The sequence below is a fragment of the Colletotrichum truncatum genome, assembly GCF_014235925.2.
Source record: "Colletotrichum truncatum strain CMES1059 chromosome Unknown Contig_0002, whole genome shotgun sequence".
In the NCBI taxonomy this organism is placed as follows: Eukaryota; Fungi; Ascomycota; class Sordariomycetes; order Glomerellales; family Glomerellaceae; genus Colletotrichum; species Colletotrichum truncatum.
This window is the reverse complement of record NW_027222399.1, coordinates 4,678,359-4,693,331: the sequence shown is the minus strand read 5'-3', so window position 1 is coordinate 4,693,331 and position 14,973 is coordinate 4,678,359. Positions and strand designations below refer to the sequence as shown.

The window sequence follows — 14,973 nt, the reverse complement described above, 5'->3', positions numbered from 1 at the left end:
TAGACAAAAGCCCCAGACCCAACAGTCAGATCCCTATTCAAATATCAAAGCAACTGCCTTCACATTATTCAAGACATGCACATGAGACATTCATTCATAGGAACGATTGTAAGAAGAAGGAGTGACTTGTATTCGGCAAACGAGTGACTAAAAGACCAAAAAAGACAAAACTAAGCTATCCGTCAAGCGGGGGATCCCAGAGCTATACAAAAAATGATTAAAGGGATCCCCGAGATTCGCCCAAAAAAAAAACGATGGCTTTAAAGTTACATGGCTCGGAACAAATCGGCCGTCATGTCTTATGAAATTGTGTGTCTGGATGCCGAATCGCAGTATATGCCACACCGTTCGCTCTTGTTAACCTCTTCAAATCTCCCTGTCGCAGTCTCCGTCGGCGAACGGAGCCAGCTCGATGGGCGTGTTGACCCTGTTGAAGACGCGATCGGCCGTGGCCATGCGGATGATGAACTCGGCGTCGTTGCTGTTGTAGAACAGCCTGGTGTAGGTTTGGCTGTTCACGCCGTCGTTGCCGGTGGCCGTGCAGCTCAGGGGAGCGCCGACAGGGAGACTGCTGCCGTTGACATCGCACACGAGGGGCGCGAGCTTGAGGCGCAAAACCTGGGACGGGGTGAAGCCGTTCAGAGGGCGCGTGTTGGCTTCGAAAGGAGCACCGAGAGCGACCAGCTCGCCGTTGGACTGGTAGAGCTGACCGGTGACCAGGTTCAGGTCGAAGCGAGCGGCGGACGCGGAGGAGGCAGAGGACCGGAGGACGAAGCGGTTGGTTCCCTCGACGACCTTGGCGCCGTAGTGGAGGTGGTCCTCGTCAATCACCCTCAGGCAGATGTTGCGGGCCCAAAGGGTAGGCGAGGGAGTGGCGCTGCTCGAGACCGTCGTGGTGGAGGCGACGGTTGAGGAAGAGGAGATCGTGGTAGAGGCACTAGAGGCACTGGTGGTCGTGGATGGCACAGAGTCAACGATGGAGGACTCGGACGAGGTGCTAGCAGTGGTGGACGCCTCAGTGGATGTCTCCTCGGCAGTGGTGGAAGCATCAGTGGTAGTGGTTGTCTCCTCAGCAGTTGTCGAAGCCTCGGTGGTGGATTCCGTAGACGACTCCTCGGCAGAGGTAGTGGTAGGCCCCGTAGTCGAGTCAAAGATGGTGCTCTGGACAGTGCTGTTGGGGGGCACAGTGGAGGAGAAGTCATCAGTCCATGTGGTGATGGTACTGTTGGGGTAGACGGTGGACGACGAGGGAGCAACAGTGGTGCTGTTGGTGAAGGGGCCGCTGGTAGAGGTGGAGGTGATGGGAGGCTCGATGGTGCTGCTCGTAGCGTTGGGGGCGATAGTCGAGGAGCTGATGTCGGTCACGGTAGACGAGGCGCTGGTAGTGGTGTTGGGGAAGGTGGTGGATGTGGAGAGGGTGGAAGAAGCAACGGTGGTAGTGTTGGAGTATACAGTAGAAGAAATAGTGGTGGACTCGGTCTCGCTGGCAGTGGTAGACGCGATGGTAGAGCTGTTCGTGTATACGGTAGAAGATACAGTAGAGGAAGGAACAATAGTAGTGTTGGAGTACACAGTAGAAGAAGCAGTGGAGGAAGCCGTGGTGGTGTTGGAGTAGATAGTGGAGGAGAAAGTAGTAGACTCCGCAGTGCTCTCAGTAGTAGACTCGGAAGAGCTGGGAGTTATAGTAGGCTCGATAGTAGACGAGGTATTAGAGTACACGGTGGAAGAAGCAACCGTGGTGGTGTTAGAGTAGACAGTAGAGGAGAAAGTGGTTGACTCGGTCGAGCTGGGAGTCGCGGTGGACTCAACGGTAGAAGAGGTATTAGAGTATACGGTAGAAGAGAAGGTAGAAGAAGGAACCGTGGTGGTGTTGGAGTAGACAGTGGAGGAGAAGGTGGTCGACTCGGCTGTACTCTCAGTAGTAGACTCGGAAGAGCTGGGAGTTACAGTGGGCTCGATAGTAGACGAGGTATTAGAGTACACGGTGGAAGAAGCAACCGTGGTAGTGTTGGAGTACACAGTTGAGGAGAAAGTAGTAGACTCCGCAGTGCTGGTCTCTGAAGTGCTTTCGGTAGTAGACTCAGTTGAGCTGGCAGATGTGCTAGACTCGGACTCCGTGCTGGATGTCAAAGTGGTGCTGTTAATGATAGGAGGGTTGGAAGTGGTGCGAGTAATGAACGTAGTGAAAGTAGCGTTGAGAAGGAATGTGTTGGTCAGCGAGGTGGTCTCCTCAATCACATCAGTGACAGTGCTGGCGACCTCAGTCGTGGCGGTCACGGAGGTGGTGACGGCAGAGGTGACGGCAGTGGTGATAACCACGGTGGTCAGGTCGGTCTCAGTAGCCAAGACAGTGGAAGTCGCGCCGGGCTCGCCAGTGACGGTAACAGTGACAGTCTCAGTGGCGATGACAGTGGCGGGGACAGTCTCCGTGGCGGTCACGGTCGAGGCCGCCGAGGTGACTGTGCCGGCAGTGACACCCAAGCAAGAGCAGGCCGAAGAGTAGCGGGCGAACGAGCTGCAAGCAGAGGCGTATGTGGGGATCGCGCTGGGTGCAGCGGTGCTTGCCTGACGCTTCTTAAGGCCGGCGATGGTAACATCGATGGTCTGCGTCTCGGTGGTCACGGTCACGATCTCGGTGGTGCCAAAGGTGAGAGTCCGGGTAGAGGAAACGACAACAGTGGTGGGAACGACGATGGTCTCGGTGGTTGCGGTGATAGTCTCAGTAACGTCGACGAAGTCGGTCTCGGTGGTAGAGACGACAGACGTCTCAAGAACAGTGCTGGTGACGACGGGGCCAGGAGCGCCGGCCTCGGTGACGGTGAGGGTCTCGGTGAGAACTCCCGTGGTGGGAACCGTGACGGTCTCCGTTGAGGTACTAGCCAAGCTTGTTAGAGAAAGAATGATGTGCTTCAGGGATAGGAAAGCTTACACAGTGCTGGGGAAGACCGTGACCTCCAAGAAACGAGAACAGTCGGCAGTACCAGTTCGGGTGCTGAAAGCACTGGCCGCAATAGCTAGGTGGGGTGTTAGTCGACGATCACAAACCATGGATCTCCCGGTACCACGGAGTGCCAGGCATGGGTGGGTGGTATAAGCTTACCTCTCAGACAGTTGTCCCTGGCGCACTGAGCAGCGCTCAACCCAAAGAGGGAGGCCAACACGGCGGTGGTGGTCGGCTTCATGACTGCTGCACAAGATGGACCTCTATCTATTACTTACCGAAGACTGAGCTCTTGGGAACCTCGGATTGAAACGAAGGTATGACTCGGCCGGAGCTTGTCAAAAGAAGGAGATGCAGGAGATGGCTGCGCTGATGAGGATGAAGAGGGAAACATTCGAGAAGAACCTGTCGGAAGCCCTCAGTCTATATACTACCGAAGACATCGTAGAGAGCAATAGAAATCAAGGATCGAACGCGAATCTCAAATTCAAGGGATAGGGGGCAAATCCGGTCACCACGGCCGCCAACAATATGGCGTCTTCCTGGGTCTCAAAGTCCTTGTTCCCTTGGATTCATCTCGCGATTGCCTCAACCATATTGCCATGCGGTCCTGTCATGGTAAGGACTCGGCACTAAAAACGGTTGCTTTTCCTCAAGGTCAATTAAGACATAAGCAATCCCATCCCTGCACTGAGCCGGGCGAGGGGCCTCAAGAGCAACAAGACCAAACTTGCGGACACTAGCGAAGATGGCTTTACTAGCTCCAGCGTGCCTTGCGTTCGCGGATCAATCGCCGGGACGTAGAAACCCGGTCATTCAGCCCTCCGGACGTAGATAAGCATATTGAACGCTCAAGTGGGGGGGAGGAATGTTTCCCTTGGAAAGTCGCTAGATAGCCATGCCTCTCGCCTTAGCTACCAAACTAACACTCTCGGCGCTGCTTCAGGTTAATGTGTCTGCAAGGAACCCGTCATTCTCACTGCAAGGGTTCGATGGAAGCTGTTGTCTGAGACGCAGTCATCGGCTCATTGCATCAGGACCACTGTACCAGCACCAGTGGGAAACAGGGAAAAAATCATGGAAAGGGAGAGGTTCTCAGCCGTGAGGAGAGACTTAGTGGCCATATTCCGTGCACATCATTGGTTGGAAAAAGGAAAATCTTGGTCTAGGAGCATGCAGGTTGCATATGGTAATCACGGAAAAGAAAGCGTTTCGGCTGTGGTCGCGAGGATCTTGAGAGAACGTGTCCCGCCCTGCACGTGCGAGTCATATTTGATGAGTGAGTGGACTCTCCAGAAGCCCTGCATTGGCTGTGCATAGTGAACTGAGAAGAAAAGACGCCACAAGCTCGAAATGGATTTGCGTCCGAATATTGCAAGCTGAGATGTCGTGAGGTTTGTGAGAGGAACGGGGGCTTGAGCCTCTTCTCCCTGTGGGATATTTTGACCCCCAAAGATTGAGGGATTGCAGCCAGATGCATATTCAACGAACCAGCTTGGAAATTTATGACGTAGGGGTTGTGTTAAGCAAGGCGTTTTCACAGTTGGGAGAAAGTACATCACCGATCACGCACTGAGGTTTATTGAGGTTAGGTAAATCGGCAGATTCCATGCAGCCTTATCGACACATATCGTGGAGAGCTGAAGCCCCATTCTATCTGAGAATAGTCTCTTGAGATGCTTCACATTCCGCACATCGTATGGAAAAGACATATCAAAGCCTCGTGCCGAAAAGCTGTCTCCACGATTCTCCTCGGCTTTAGCCCAGAGCTCTACATCCCAGTAGGTTTCTCACTCAGAACGGCGGCTGAATTCCAGACCGACCTGATTGTCGGGACCGCCACAGGCATTCAGCTCGTGGGGCGGCCTGTCCAGCCCGAATAAAAAAAATATGAGGGATAACTTCACGCCGTCATCTTCGTGTCTCCGCGCGAGACATTGATGGATACTGCACACAGGCTAGACTCTGAACGTGCTAAAGGTCTCACTAGAACAGTCTGCAAAACACCCCGGTCATAGTAGTGGTGAGCTGACAGCTGCGCCCTCGCTTCTACCCTTCATGAGACCGGGTGTGAAGTGCGAAGAGCTTGTTTTGGATATTAAAAACAGTGAAGTGACGGGCTAACATTCTGAAGGCGCAAGACGGGCAACATCACAACGCATGCCGATTAAGAAATGAGCACATAAACAAGCAGCAAAAATACCTGCATTTGAGGCGTTCAGCCAGCATGAAGACCTGTTTCCTCGCCCCCTTTTCGGGATACTCCGGCCCCCAATGGCTAGCTGAAGAAGATGGAACCCAGGCCTTCCCTCGATTTCGACAAAGCCATTACAAAAATATACTTGCCAGTGAGCACATCTCAAAACAATAACTCGATGAGCCTCTGTTTGCCCTGTGTAATTTTAGTGCCTTGACTTCTCTGCAACTTTCTCCTAGGAATTTGCCTAGTCGAAGTATGTCTTTGGACCAGCTCTCCACTTACCTTAGATCTCGAGGGCCTGCTGTTGACAGGTGTCTGAGATCTTCAACGGCGTGTCCTGGTTGGTCGCTAGCCGAAGGATAGGCTCGGATAGTTTATGTCCGAGGCAGTGTTCAGAAGGGAGATGGTGTCTCTGGAGAGCGTGAGTTCCACCGCTCTTTTACATGTCTCCCCTTCTCTCTCACTGTGGTCGCAGTCACAACCTCAACGGCCGAAACTGACTCTAGATCAGGCCTGATGGCTGTTGTGGATCAAGTTTCGCCGTGGCAGTCGACGTCGCTCGCCATTGCCAATGGCATCGAGACAAACGGCTCGCTTGCAATGCCAAGTAGCAGAACGAAGATCTGCTCTCTCAAAATTGTGTCGGAGTGGTGCCCCTTGCCGGCCTCGTTGCCATTTCGAGGTTATTGGACTCACCAGGCCATGGCAAAGCCGGCCGCCGACGTGGCTTTATTTCCTCATGCGATGAATGATTCAAAAATGCCTGAGGTGCACGAGGAAAGATGTGTTGCGGCGTTGACCGATTCTTTCGAAACCATTCCATCGAACCATCATGAGCAATCTAATGAAATGGCGTTCGGGCCCAGGAAATCGGCATCACCACGCCTCTAAGCCTTAACCACCTTTTTCTCTGCTTTTTTCTCGAGAAATTCCGACACATGCGCTTTCAATAAGCAAGACCCATCACATCTGCTGGAAAGAGCTAGCAGTATCAGTAAGCAGACACGCACATCGCACCAGACCGTTTCTTACAGACGGAATGAGTGGGTGTCAAACGTCGGCCACTCCGGTCACTCTTTGAGCAGCTCATGGTCATGCCGACTACTTGTACTATAAGACTACCATTTCTCCCAAAGCTTTGACGGTTACTCAGACGACACATTCATCTCCTAGTCTAGTGCCTGAAGGCAATTACCCTGTTTAAGTGTGCTATCCTTTCAAGCTGATCACATCGGACTATCTTCCCGTCACAAAATCATGGTAGACACCATTCTACGCCAGGCACGCGCGTTAGGCCGATCCAGGCGTCGTTAAAAAGGTGAGCAAAAAAACGAACAGCAAGTCTTACTCCAACTGCATTCTGTTATTTCTGGTTTTAGGAATCTTTCAAGCTTGAAACCACGGTCAACAGGCTCCGTAACGACCGTGGTTCACTGTGATCGTGTTTATGACTAATAGATTGAACCAGCAGAGCTTTCAGTTGCATGCTTGACGGCAGAAAACAAAGTTAAATTTGCCCTTTCACGTCCCGAATCTTTGCAAAATCACGCTTGGTATTCTTCGACAAACAGTGATTTTAAGAGAGACTAATGGATGCAGGATTCAGACAAGTGTCTTTTAGGGAGACTCGGCGTATGCATGCATACAGACCCTTGAAGACACATGCATAGCGTGCATAAAGCTTGCATACATGAGGAATCGCCACGGGAAGATGGTTTTCCCGACATCCACATGGCAAAGTGTACTTTCTCGGTTGATGTTTTATTATGTCATTGAACTCCTTGTATCACAATCAAGACATTGACGCCTTTGCTTTATATTCGATGAATCTCAGGAAACAATGCGACGGCTGCGCTGTATCACCTGGTGATGATGAGGCAGAGAAGATTAGACCAACCGAGACCCCGCACTTAGTCAGTGCGCTGGAAGCCTTACCAACGGAGATCTTGAATCGGATATGTGAATGCCTCTACGACAATGACTACGTCGCTAGTTTGGCCGCATTCGCTTTGGCAAGCAAGACGTGTCAAAATGTGTCCAGAGGCATATTAGTCCGCACCATCAAGTTTACACTTTCTCATGCTCAAGACATAGCCCATGTACGATATCAACTGCACGCCGACATCGAGCTATGCGCCAAGACACTTCGCCGCGATGATACCTTCGCTTCAGTGCGTCGCCTAGTTGTAGACGGTGATTTGCCGACAGAGTCAGAGGAAATCCGGAAGCCCGTGTTTCGGCGACCAGCTCAGCGTCGTCAGTTTTGGCGGCAACCGCAAATCGCTTTCTCTGAGATGCACGATGACGACACGCGGCTAAAAAGCTATTTAACAGCTGAAATCGATAACGACGACTTTGAATTTGGCGACGAACCACATCGAAATAGAGGTATTGACGACGGCCCGGTATGGGCCCCGCTGGCCGACCTTGTTGTGCAACTACCGGGTCTAACCGATTTCCTCTTTGCCTGCTGTAGCCAGTTTCCCCCTTGCCTACTCAAAGCGCTACATACGAGGCTCCCCAACTGCAGGCTACAGCTTCGTAGATTCTATTTGCATAGCATGTTTGAAACAAGGCTAGACTCTTACGAGGTAGAACTTTTGAGCTCTCGATGCTTGCATAGCGTTCAATGCTGGTGTCCGGGCGACCCGGAAGAATGGGAAGAGGACCATGATGATACAATTATCCATGATCTCCAGCCAGGGAACAATCACCGAAATGCGATAAACATGGATTTATTAACACAGTTTGCACCTGCTCTGAAAAATGTGAGCCTGCGCCTCCCAACGACACGCTCTTCGGAATCAATGTCTTTAGAGTCCGTCAGACACCTTCACAGCACGGCTCCACACTCTCTGGGCTCTCTAACTTCTCTTTATCTAACTTGTGCCGGAGTTGTGAAAGCTTGGCAATTGCAGGAGTGGAGCAAGAACACAGATTTTACTGTTATACGGAACCTTCAAATACGCAATGATCTGGGGCTGGGTGCAGTTCAGTTCCTTGCTAGCTGCAGGTTTCAGTCCCTGAGAGTTCTTGCAATCAAATTTGAGACCATGCCGAACGAGAATTACTGCGCCACTGCGGTGCTGTTCCTCGAGAGCATCTCGCCGCAGTTGGTAACTTTGAAAGTGTCGGAGTGGCTTCCTTCTATGGGCATATCATCGGTTTTGGGGGCAAACTTACGAAGCCTTCATCTTAAAACGGCAGAAACGGCAGAATCCCACGTTGTCGATGTAGACAGTGTTGAGCGAATCGCCACGGAGAGCCCGCTGATCGATGAATTATCCCTCACAATCCTGCGGTCTAAAGGAAACACTCAAGAAGTTTTGGTTTATAAAGCACTGGGAAAATTACCTCGGCTGCGCAAACTGTCCTTGAGTCTACAAGTGCGCCCGCCAACAGACCCTCATCAGCCTCAAACTGGATGGGGTCGTAGTGCCTCTCATGACTCCATAAATGAAGACCAGAGACCTATAGGAAGCAGCGAAAGCAGAACGACAGAGTCATCTGAGGAAGATCCGGATTTCAAGCCATACAAAAAGTACCACATCAAGGACCTTCTCGTCAATGTTGCTGTCGACGAGACTCTAGCAAGGGCTATATTCAACGTCATCGCTACGTCCAGAGGGCCTGGCCAAATACCCTCTTTGGACACGCTAGAACTATACGTCAAAGGTTGGTATAATTTCAGACTCCTTAATTCGGCACCCCGCATTCTTCGTGCGTATTGTAGCACCCTAGGCCGCCCCTGGGTAGTCAAACGGGATCCCCGCTACGAACACCGTTCTGAGGTAGCCGTCAAGCCGACCAAGGATGCATACAATCGCACAAGAGCCACAGCCACTATGGCAGTGGTCGAAGTTGGACCTGTGTACTCGGCCTTTCGAGAACTGTGGCCGAAGAAGGAAGACAGGCCCGAAAGAAGAGGCTCGTGGTATTTGGACTGGAAAAGCTTTCCTTTAGCACGCGATTAGTATAGTAGCGAATACCTATTCATTATCGCTTTCCGTTTGTAACTTTAAAAATAAAAAACTTTTGCTTGATCTTACCTAATGATTGATGTTCAAATCACCATTTGGTTAACGAGGGAAAGTCCCGCTTTCTTTGAACTTGACTCTTTAAATAACTATGACAAACAAAATCTTCAAAATTTGTCAAACATATTTACCACATTGTTTTCTCTGGATGTGTTAGCAAAACATCAATTTATAAGCGCTATTTACTTGTTTTATGTCCGCAATGTACCCTACGCAGACATCGACTGACGCTTCTGCGCCTGTTCCCATGTTCCATGCTCTCCCCTTGAACAATTGTCCACTAAGAAAGCAACATGCATCTTTCTGGTGGCCAGGGCTGCAATGTAAGCGGTTCTCATGTTCGTGGATGTTATTTCGTCTTCGTTTTAGGAATGATGATTTTATATACCTGTATCTCTTGGGCCCTTTGATGTGATAGGTCGAGGAGATGGTGTCGAATGCTGCGTTAAGAGTGAACCAGGAATCCCAGCGCCAAGCCAGCTGAAAAGAAGCATATTCTCCGGCCACTTTGACAACTCCCACGGCACACCGCTTGTTTCCATTTTATTGGCCAGGTACCGACATCCAAAAGGCTAATGGCATTAAGCATTCTTGTGCACTAATTTGATTTTCGCCCGGGCCTACTCACGAGGCCCTAGATTTCTGCTTTTCAACACCCTACTCGTGGCAGTGTTCATCACCTTGCATTCGCAGCGACATGCAGGAACATAGCCTACCTTTTTTCCTTCTTCGGACGGCTTGTCCCAGCACGAGAGCCAATCACAGATTCGTATCTTGAGAGGCCTCGCACGGTTTGTCTGTACGATAAGCTTATGCCATGGCTTGGCATCGTCTAGTAACTCCACCGTCTCTCTCTCACAAAAGGCGCTATTCGCAGATTTGCCAGTATGCATTCAAGTGGAGACTTTCGTTACCACGTAATCGCCGACATACGGGCTCGCCGATGCAAGCTTTTCCCGCCTGTATTCAGCCTCCTCTATGCGGTTCTATTTGCGTTGAACGTGAATGAGTATGTTGCTTTGAAACCACCTTTCTGCTTGTTCGGCTGTTCACGATGTGCCATCTTCGTAGTATGGCCAGCGAAATATATAAAAAGGGAAAAATGCCCTCCTCAGTGATTAAGTAGTTGGACTATTCAGCATCGCATCATCAAACTACAATCGCAATTCCTCTTCGAAATACAAAGACTTAACCAACACAGCCTTTTGACATCATTCCAATCAAGAACCCTCGCATTGTCTTCCGTTAAACATTCCAAAATGCTCGGCATCAACTTTTCCAGCCTAAATTCTATGTTGTGCATAATGCTTGCCATGTCGCAGCAACCAGGCCTCACATCCGCCTCGCCGGTTGTAACCGCATCGCTTGCCGCCAGAGCGTCCGAAGGCGCTCCGAAAGCCCTGCCAAAGAACGCAGACAAGCGCTACCTCGCCTTTCAGCCGTCTTTGGACTTTAAAACCGACGGCTGCTACAACTGGCCGGCGATCGACAAGAAGGGCGTCTTGAGCGCCGGCCTCCCGGCTGGAGAGGGCTCGCCTAGCGGACAGTGCCGGCTCGCCTCGGACCTCGACAATAACAATGTATACGCTCGTCGCCGCTGCAACCGCGGCTGGTGCGCCTACATGTACGCCTATTACTTCCCCAAAGACGCCGCCCACGTTATCGGCTCCATTGGTCACAGACACGACTGGGAACACGTCATCGTTTGGACCAAGTCGGACGTCGGCGCGGGCGGAGTGTATGAGAACGAGCAGGTCAAATATGTGGCGGCCTCGGCGCACGGCGGTTACGATGTGAGAGCCGTCAGCGACGTGCGCATGGACGGGACGCACCCCAAAATTGTTTATTGGCAGAGCCTTTTCAACACGCATTCGTTCCGCTTTGCCAGACCAACCGACGAGAAACTTCAAAACCATAAAAAGGTCTGGTTCCGCGGTGATCTCGTTTCGTGGGACGGATTTCCCAGTGGCGTGCGCAACAAGCTGCTCAACGCAAACTTTGGAAGCGCCCACCTTGCGCTCAAGGACGAAGATTTCGCCGGCGACTTGATTGAAACCATGAACATGAAGAAGTTGAAAAATGGTCCCAAAAAGGGCGAGTTTGACTGCGCTTTTGACGAGCAGCCGGCTACCGGTGGCAAGTAGAGGGTCATTGATGGGAGAGAGAAAATGCGCAGAATAGGGAGAGAGAAAATGCGCAGAATAAGGAGAGAGCAAGGGAGGGAGAAACCGGTTCTAGATTTGCTGTTTTGGTTTCTTTCATCGTTTTATTTTAGATTTTACATTAGAAGCGCTTTTCACGCCATCTGTATTCAGTCAAAACCTGGCAAGGCGCGCCACACCCTTAAGCCAGTGCCTTACAATAGATCATAAGGCGTTACGAGCCAAATATCATAGAATATACAGCTGTATGCATATACCTACCTATCTACGGAGAGACATTTGCTAGTTGATCATGCTGGCACGTCTTTGCTAATATGCTGCATTCGAAAAAAATGTAAACTGAATTATCTGCGTAAGCGGATGAGGATCTTTTTAAACCATTGTTGCTCCATCGATTGCACTGGACCACCGCATTTTGGGAACACTGATTGTGCTGAGCCCTGTTAAAGAAGAGAACATTAATTGTTATGGCAACGCGTGGCACTTTCACGTCCCAATTCTGTTAGTAGTTTTCTATTTTTCGTGGTACAAAACCCTTTTAGTATGCAACTATGTAGAGAACAACTTGAGTAGGTACCACGACAACATAGCTAGGTTCAGTAATGATGCTCACTTTTCTCATTTGTAACTCCAAACAATTTTGAACATCACATAGACGGCAAGAACTGAAGAATGGAAATAATAGAGGGTATTCAATATGCGCTAATCTAGTACTGCAATCTCAAAACAACCGGCGTAACCCATCAAGTCATGTAACTCGGCTCTATGGCTTTACAGTTCCCTTGCTACAGCGGGCTGAATGGATTTCGAATCAGCGCCCCCAACAGTGGGCTCATTCTCTGCAAGTTTAGGGTTCTCCTCATCTGAGCCGTTGGCATTGATGGCGGGTTCGTAACCATATTCGGCCATCTCCGGATGGCGTCTATCCCACCACAGCATGCCAAGCTGAACCGATATCGTGGCAACAGTGAAAGCAGTTGTGAGAGGGAAGCCCACGGGGTATCTCGGGGCGTCCGCGACACGGAATGCCCTCAGCGGGATTGTTGCGTGACCGACATAGACAATAGTAACCGTCATTGCCACAATGATGGAGCGGGCCTCGGGCTCTTTCCGGAGGATTTCTGCCATCCATGCCATGAGTGATGGACTACCGGCGTTGGTACCGTACGTAAGGAAGTAAAATGCAAGGATGACCTTATGATCGGATGGCCAACCGCATAGAACCGCCAAACAGATGCCGTGAGCGGCAGCCGAGAAAATGCTGATTTGCCAGCGCCAGCGTTTCCAGTCAGATAGCCAGTTGAGAGCAATATTTGTCACGATCTGCAATGCGTATCCTCCCAAGGGCAGAATGTTGACGTGATAAGTGTCATATACTGGGTTACCGGAAGCGTCTTTGATGCTCTCAAGATATAACACAAAGTAGGAGTTGGCGCGGTGGGCCCACGCGCTAAAGGCGAAGGAAAATAGGTAAAAGTATGTAATCGGGTGGACAATGAGCTTCCGTAGCTTGTTCTTGAGAACAGAGGCGGGGATTCGCTTGGCGGTGTTGACGCCCGCGTTACCCATACGCTCTCGTGCGAGTCTCTTCTCGTTTTCGGATAAATAAAGGGCGCGAGTGTTGGCTGGAGAGTCGGGAACAGTGACAAAAGCAATAAGACCCTGACCGACAGTGACGGCACCGGAAATAATGAAGAGCCATTGCCAGCCAGCAAGACCACGTACGCCATTCATATCGCGATACAGGGCGGCCTGAAGAGCACCGAGGAACATGGCACCGGCGACATCGCAGACAGTAAAGCAGGCGACACGGACAGCGAGTTCGGCGGGGGTGTACCAGTTGAAGATCAAGCTCACGACTGACGGCCAGAAAGCACTCGACAAAAGTCCCAAAAAGAATCGCAGGCCGAAAATGGTTTGTGCGTTGGTGGCCTTGTATGTGCTACAGGTTGTTTATTAGTCAATGCTAGTGTTTGGCCAACGACGAATTGCACTTACAAAAGCACCAGTAATCCCCAACTCATCTCACAAAAAGGCAGGAACATGGACGGTCGAAACTGTTATCGTTGTCAGCTGGTACTGCGTATATGCCACAAGTGTTGAAGCTACTTACTCTTGTCTGGATCAACTGGCCAGGAACCAAACCAAGAGCGTATCCAATGGAGAAGTAGGTGTTGAACTCAACCAACTCGTTTCCGTAGAGACTCAATGACTCTCTCATTCCAGAAACGTAAGCCTGTGTTGTGGCTGACTGGTCCATCTCTTTCATGATGCCGGCAAGGAACATCCATGCGAGTAGCATGACATCCAGCTTGAAGACAAGCACATTGCGAGGGTTGCGGAAATATGGAATGACTTTGCAGATGTACTTGAAGATGCCTTCTTCGGGAGGACCGTAGTTGATGGGCTCCTCAGTAGACTGCTGAGGTGTCGTTGACACCTCTGTGGCTTTACCCATGGTAGCCACTTGCTGTCGTCGGAGACCAAAGGTTGGTTGTCAACAAAAGGTGTGGGGGAGCCTGAAAGGCGGGGGGAGGGAGGATCGACGGCGAGGAAAAGGTCCGGTTCAGTTGCGATAGCCTCACAACAAAAGGTTAGACGGGAAGGGCTGGCGTGGTTAAGGTTATATAAACGTCAGGCCAGTCTTCAGCCTGTATTAAAAAACGTAACACCATGCGTTCATGCGATTCAGGTAGGTTAGTAACCGAGAAAACCCTTTCCAGATGAAGTGATTTTTGGATGTCGCGATCCCAAAGATTTGCACCACCATCCCGCGGCCATGTCCCATTGTGTCCATTTTTCCAAGGACGCCAAAGTCTGGGCAAAACCCACTCAAGCTTTCCTATCACTGCAATACTGCATTTCCAAGGTCATTTCCCGTTGGCTGGTGGAGTTGGCCTCCAATCATAGCCGGAGTCAGAGCCCGCGATGGTGGGTGCGGGTATTGCCCCGGGTGGTGGCGGAGAATCGCGCACGAGGTAAATATGGAGAAAGTTCGGATTTGGATCCAGAGAAGCCCTGCCACCGGCGATTGCGTGACTGAGGGTCCAGACTGCGACATCTCCAAACCGTACTTTAGATCCTAGAGATGGCAATTCTTTGCTCCGCATCAGGAAATTTTCGTCGGGCTATCGGCGACAATGCGGTTACTAGGATCAGGAGGAGCCGACGCTCGTGTAGTTTATTGACTTGGCTATGTCGGCGGACGACCGCGAGGTTGTTATGGGCAAAGTGACTTAAACAAAGCCAGAAGACTACAAATGCAGCGGGGGTTCATCCTACAATAACAACCGATATTCTCCTCCTGTGGCCGACCTGCAGTACCTTATCAATGGAAAACAACGCGCATTGCCAAGATGACCCAGCAGCGGAGTTACGATAAGGCCGATCGGGTCAATGGGATCTCGGGTCCTTGATGGGGCACTTCGAAAATACTTGAACCATTATCCAAGTTGACCAGCAAGTTATTTGGAAACGAAAACAGACAGTTTGCCCATCATACAACAAGACAAACCCTGGAAATCAATAAACACCCGCTGTGAGGTTACCTCCTAACTAGGAACATAATCTTTCGAAGCCTTCACAGGGGGGGTCGACCTTTGTAGCACTTCAGGTCCACTCAAACCACTATGA

General features: G+C 50.8%; 4 protein-coding genes across 4 annotated transcripts; 2 read left to right on the top strand and 2 right to left on the bottom strand.

The window, feature by feature from the left end:
• Positions 1–366: 366 nt before the first annotated feature.
• On the bottom strand, positions 367–3,182 carry CTRU02_204242 (uncharacterized protein; the record flags this gene model as incomplete). Its single annotated transcript, XM_036728334.1, has 3 exons — positions 367–2,875; positions 2,930–3,014; positions 3,101–3,182. 3 exons carry the CDS (start codon positions 3,180–3,182, stop codon positions 367–369), a joined length of 2,676 nt encoding a protein of 891 aa, XP_036580043.1.
• A 3,725-nt stretch (positions 3,183–6,907) lies between these two features.
• CTRU02_204241 (uncharacterized protein) lies at positions 6,908–9,115 on the top strand (the record flags this gene model as incomplete). The annotated part of the gene is made up of 1 exon (XM_036728333.1): positions 6,908–9,115. One exon carries the CDS (start codon positions 6,908–6,910, stop codon positions 9,113–9,115), a length of 2,208 nt encoding a protein of 735 aa, XP_036580042.1.
• Positions 9,116–10,437: 1,322 nt separating this feature from the next.
• Positions 10,438–11,322, top strand: CTRU02_204240 (uncharacterized protein; the record flags this gene model as incomplete). The annotated part of the gene is made up of 1 exon (XM_036728332.1): positions 10,438–11,322. The coding sequence occupies one exon, from the start codon at positions 10,438–10,440 to the stop codon at positions 11,320–11,322; it is 885 nt and encodes a 294-aa protein (XP_036580041.1).
• Positions 11,323–12,111: 789 nt separating this feature from the next.
• On the bottom strand, positions 12,112–13,798 carry CTRU02_204239 (major facilitator superfamily transporter; the record flags this gene model as incomplete). The annotated part of the gene is made up of 3 exons (XM_036728331.1): positions 12,112–13,282; positions 13,339–13,397; positions 13,454–13,798. 3 exons carry the CDS (start codon positions 13,796–13,798, stop codon positions 12,112–12,114), a joined length of 1,575 nt encoding a protein of 524 aa, XP_036580040.1.
• Positions 13,799–14,973: the final 1,175 nt, after the last annotated feature.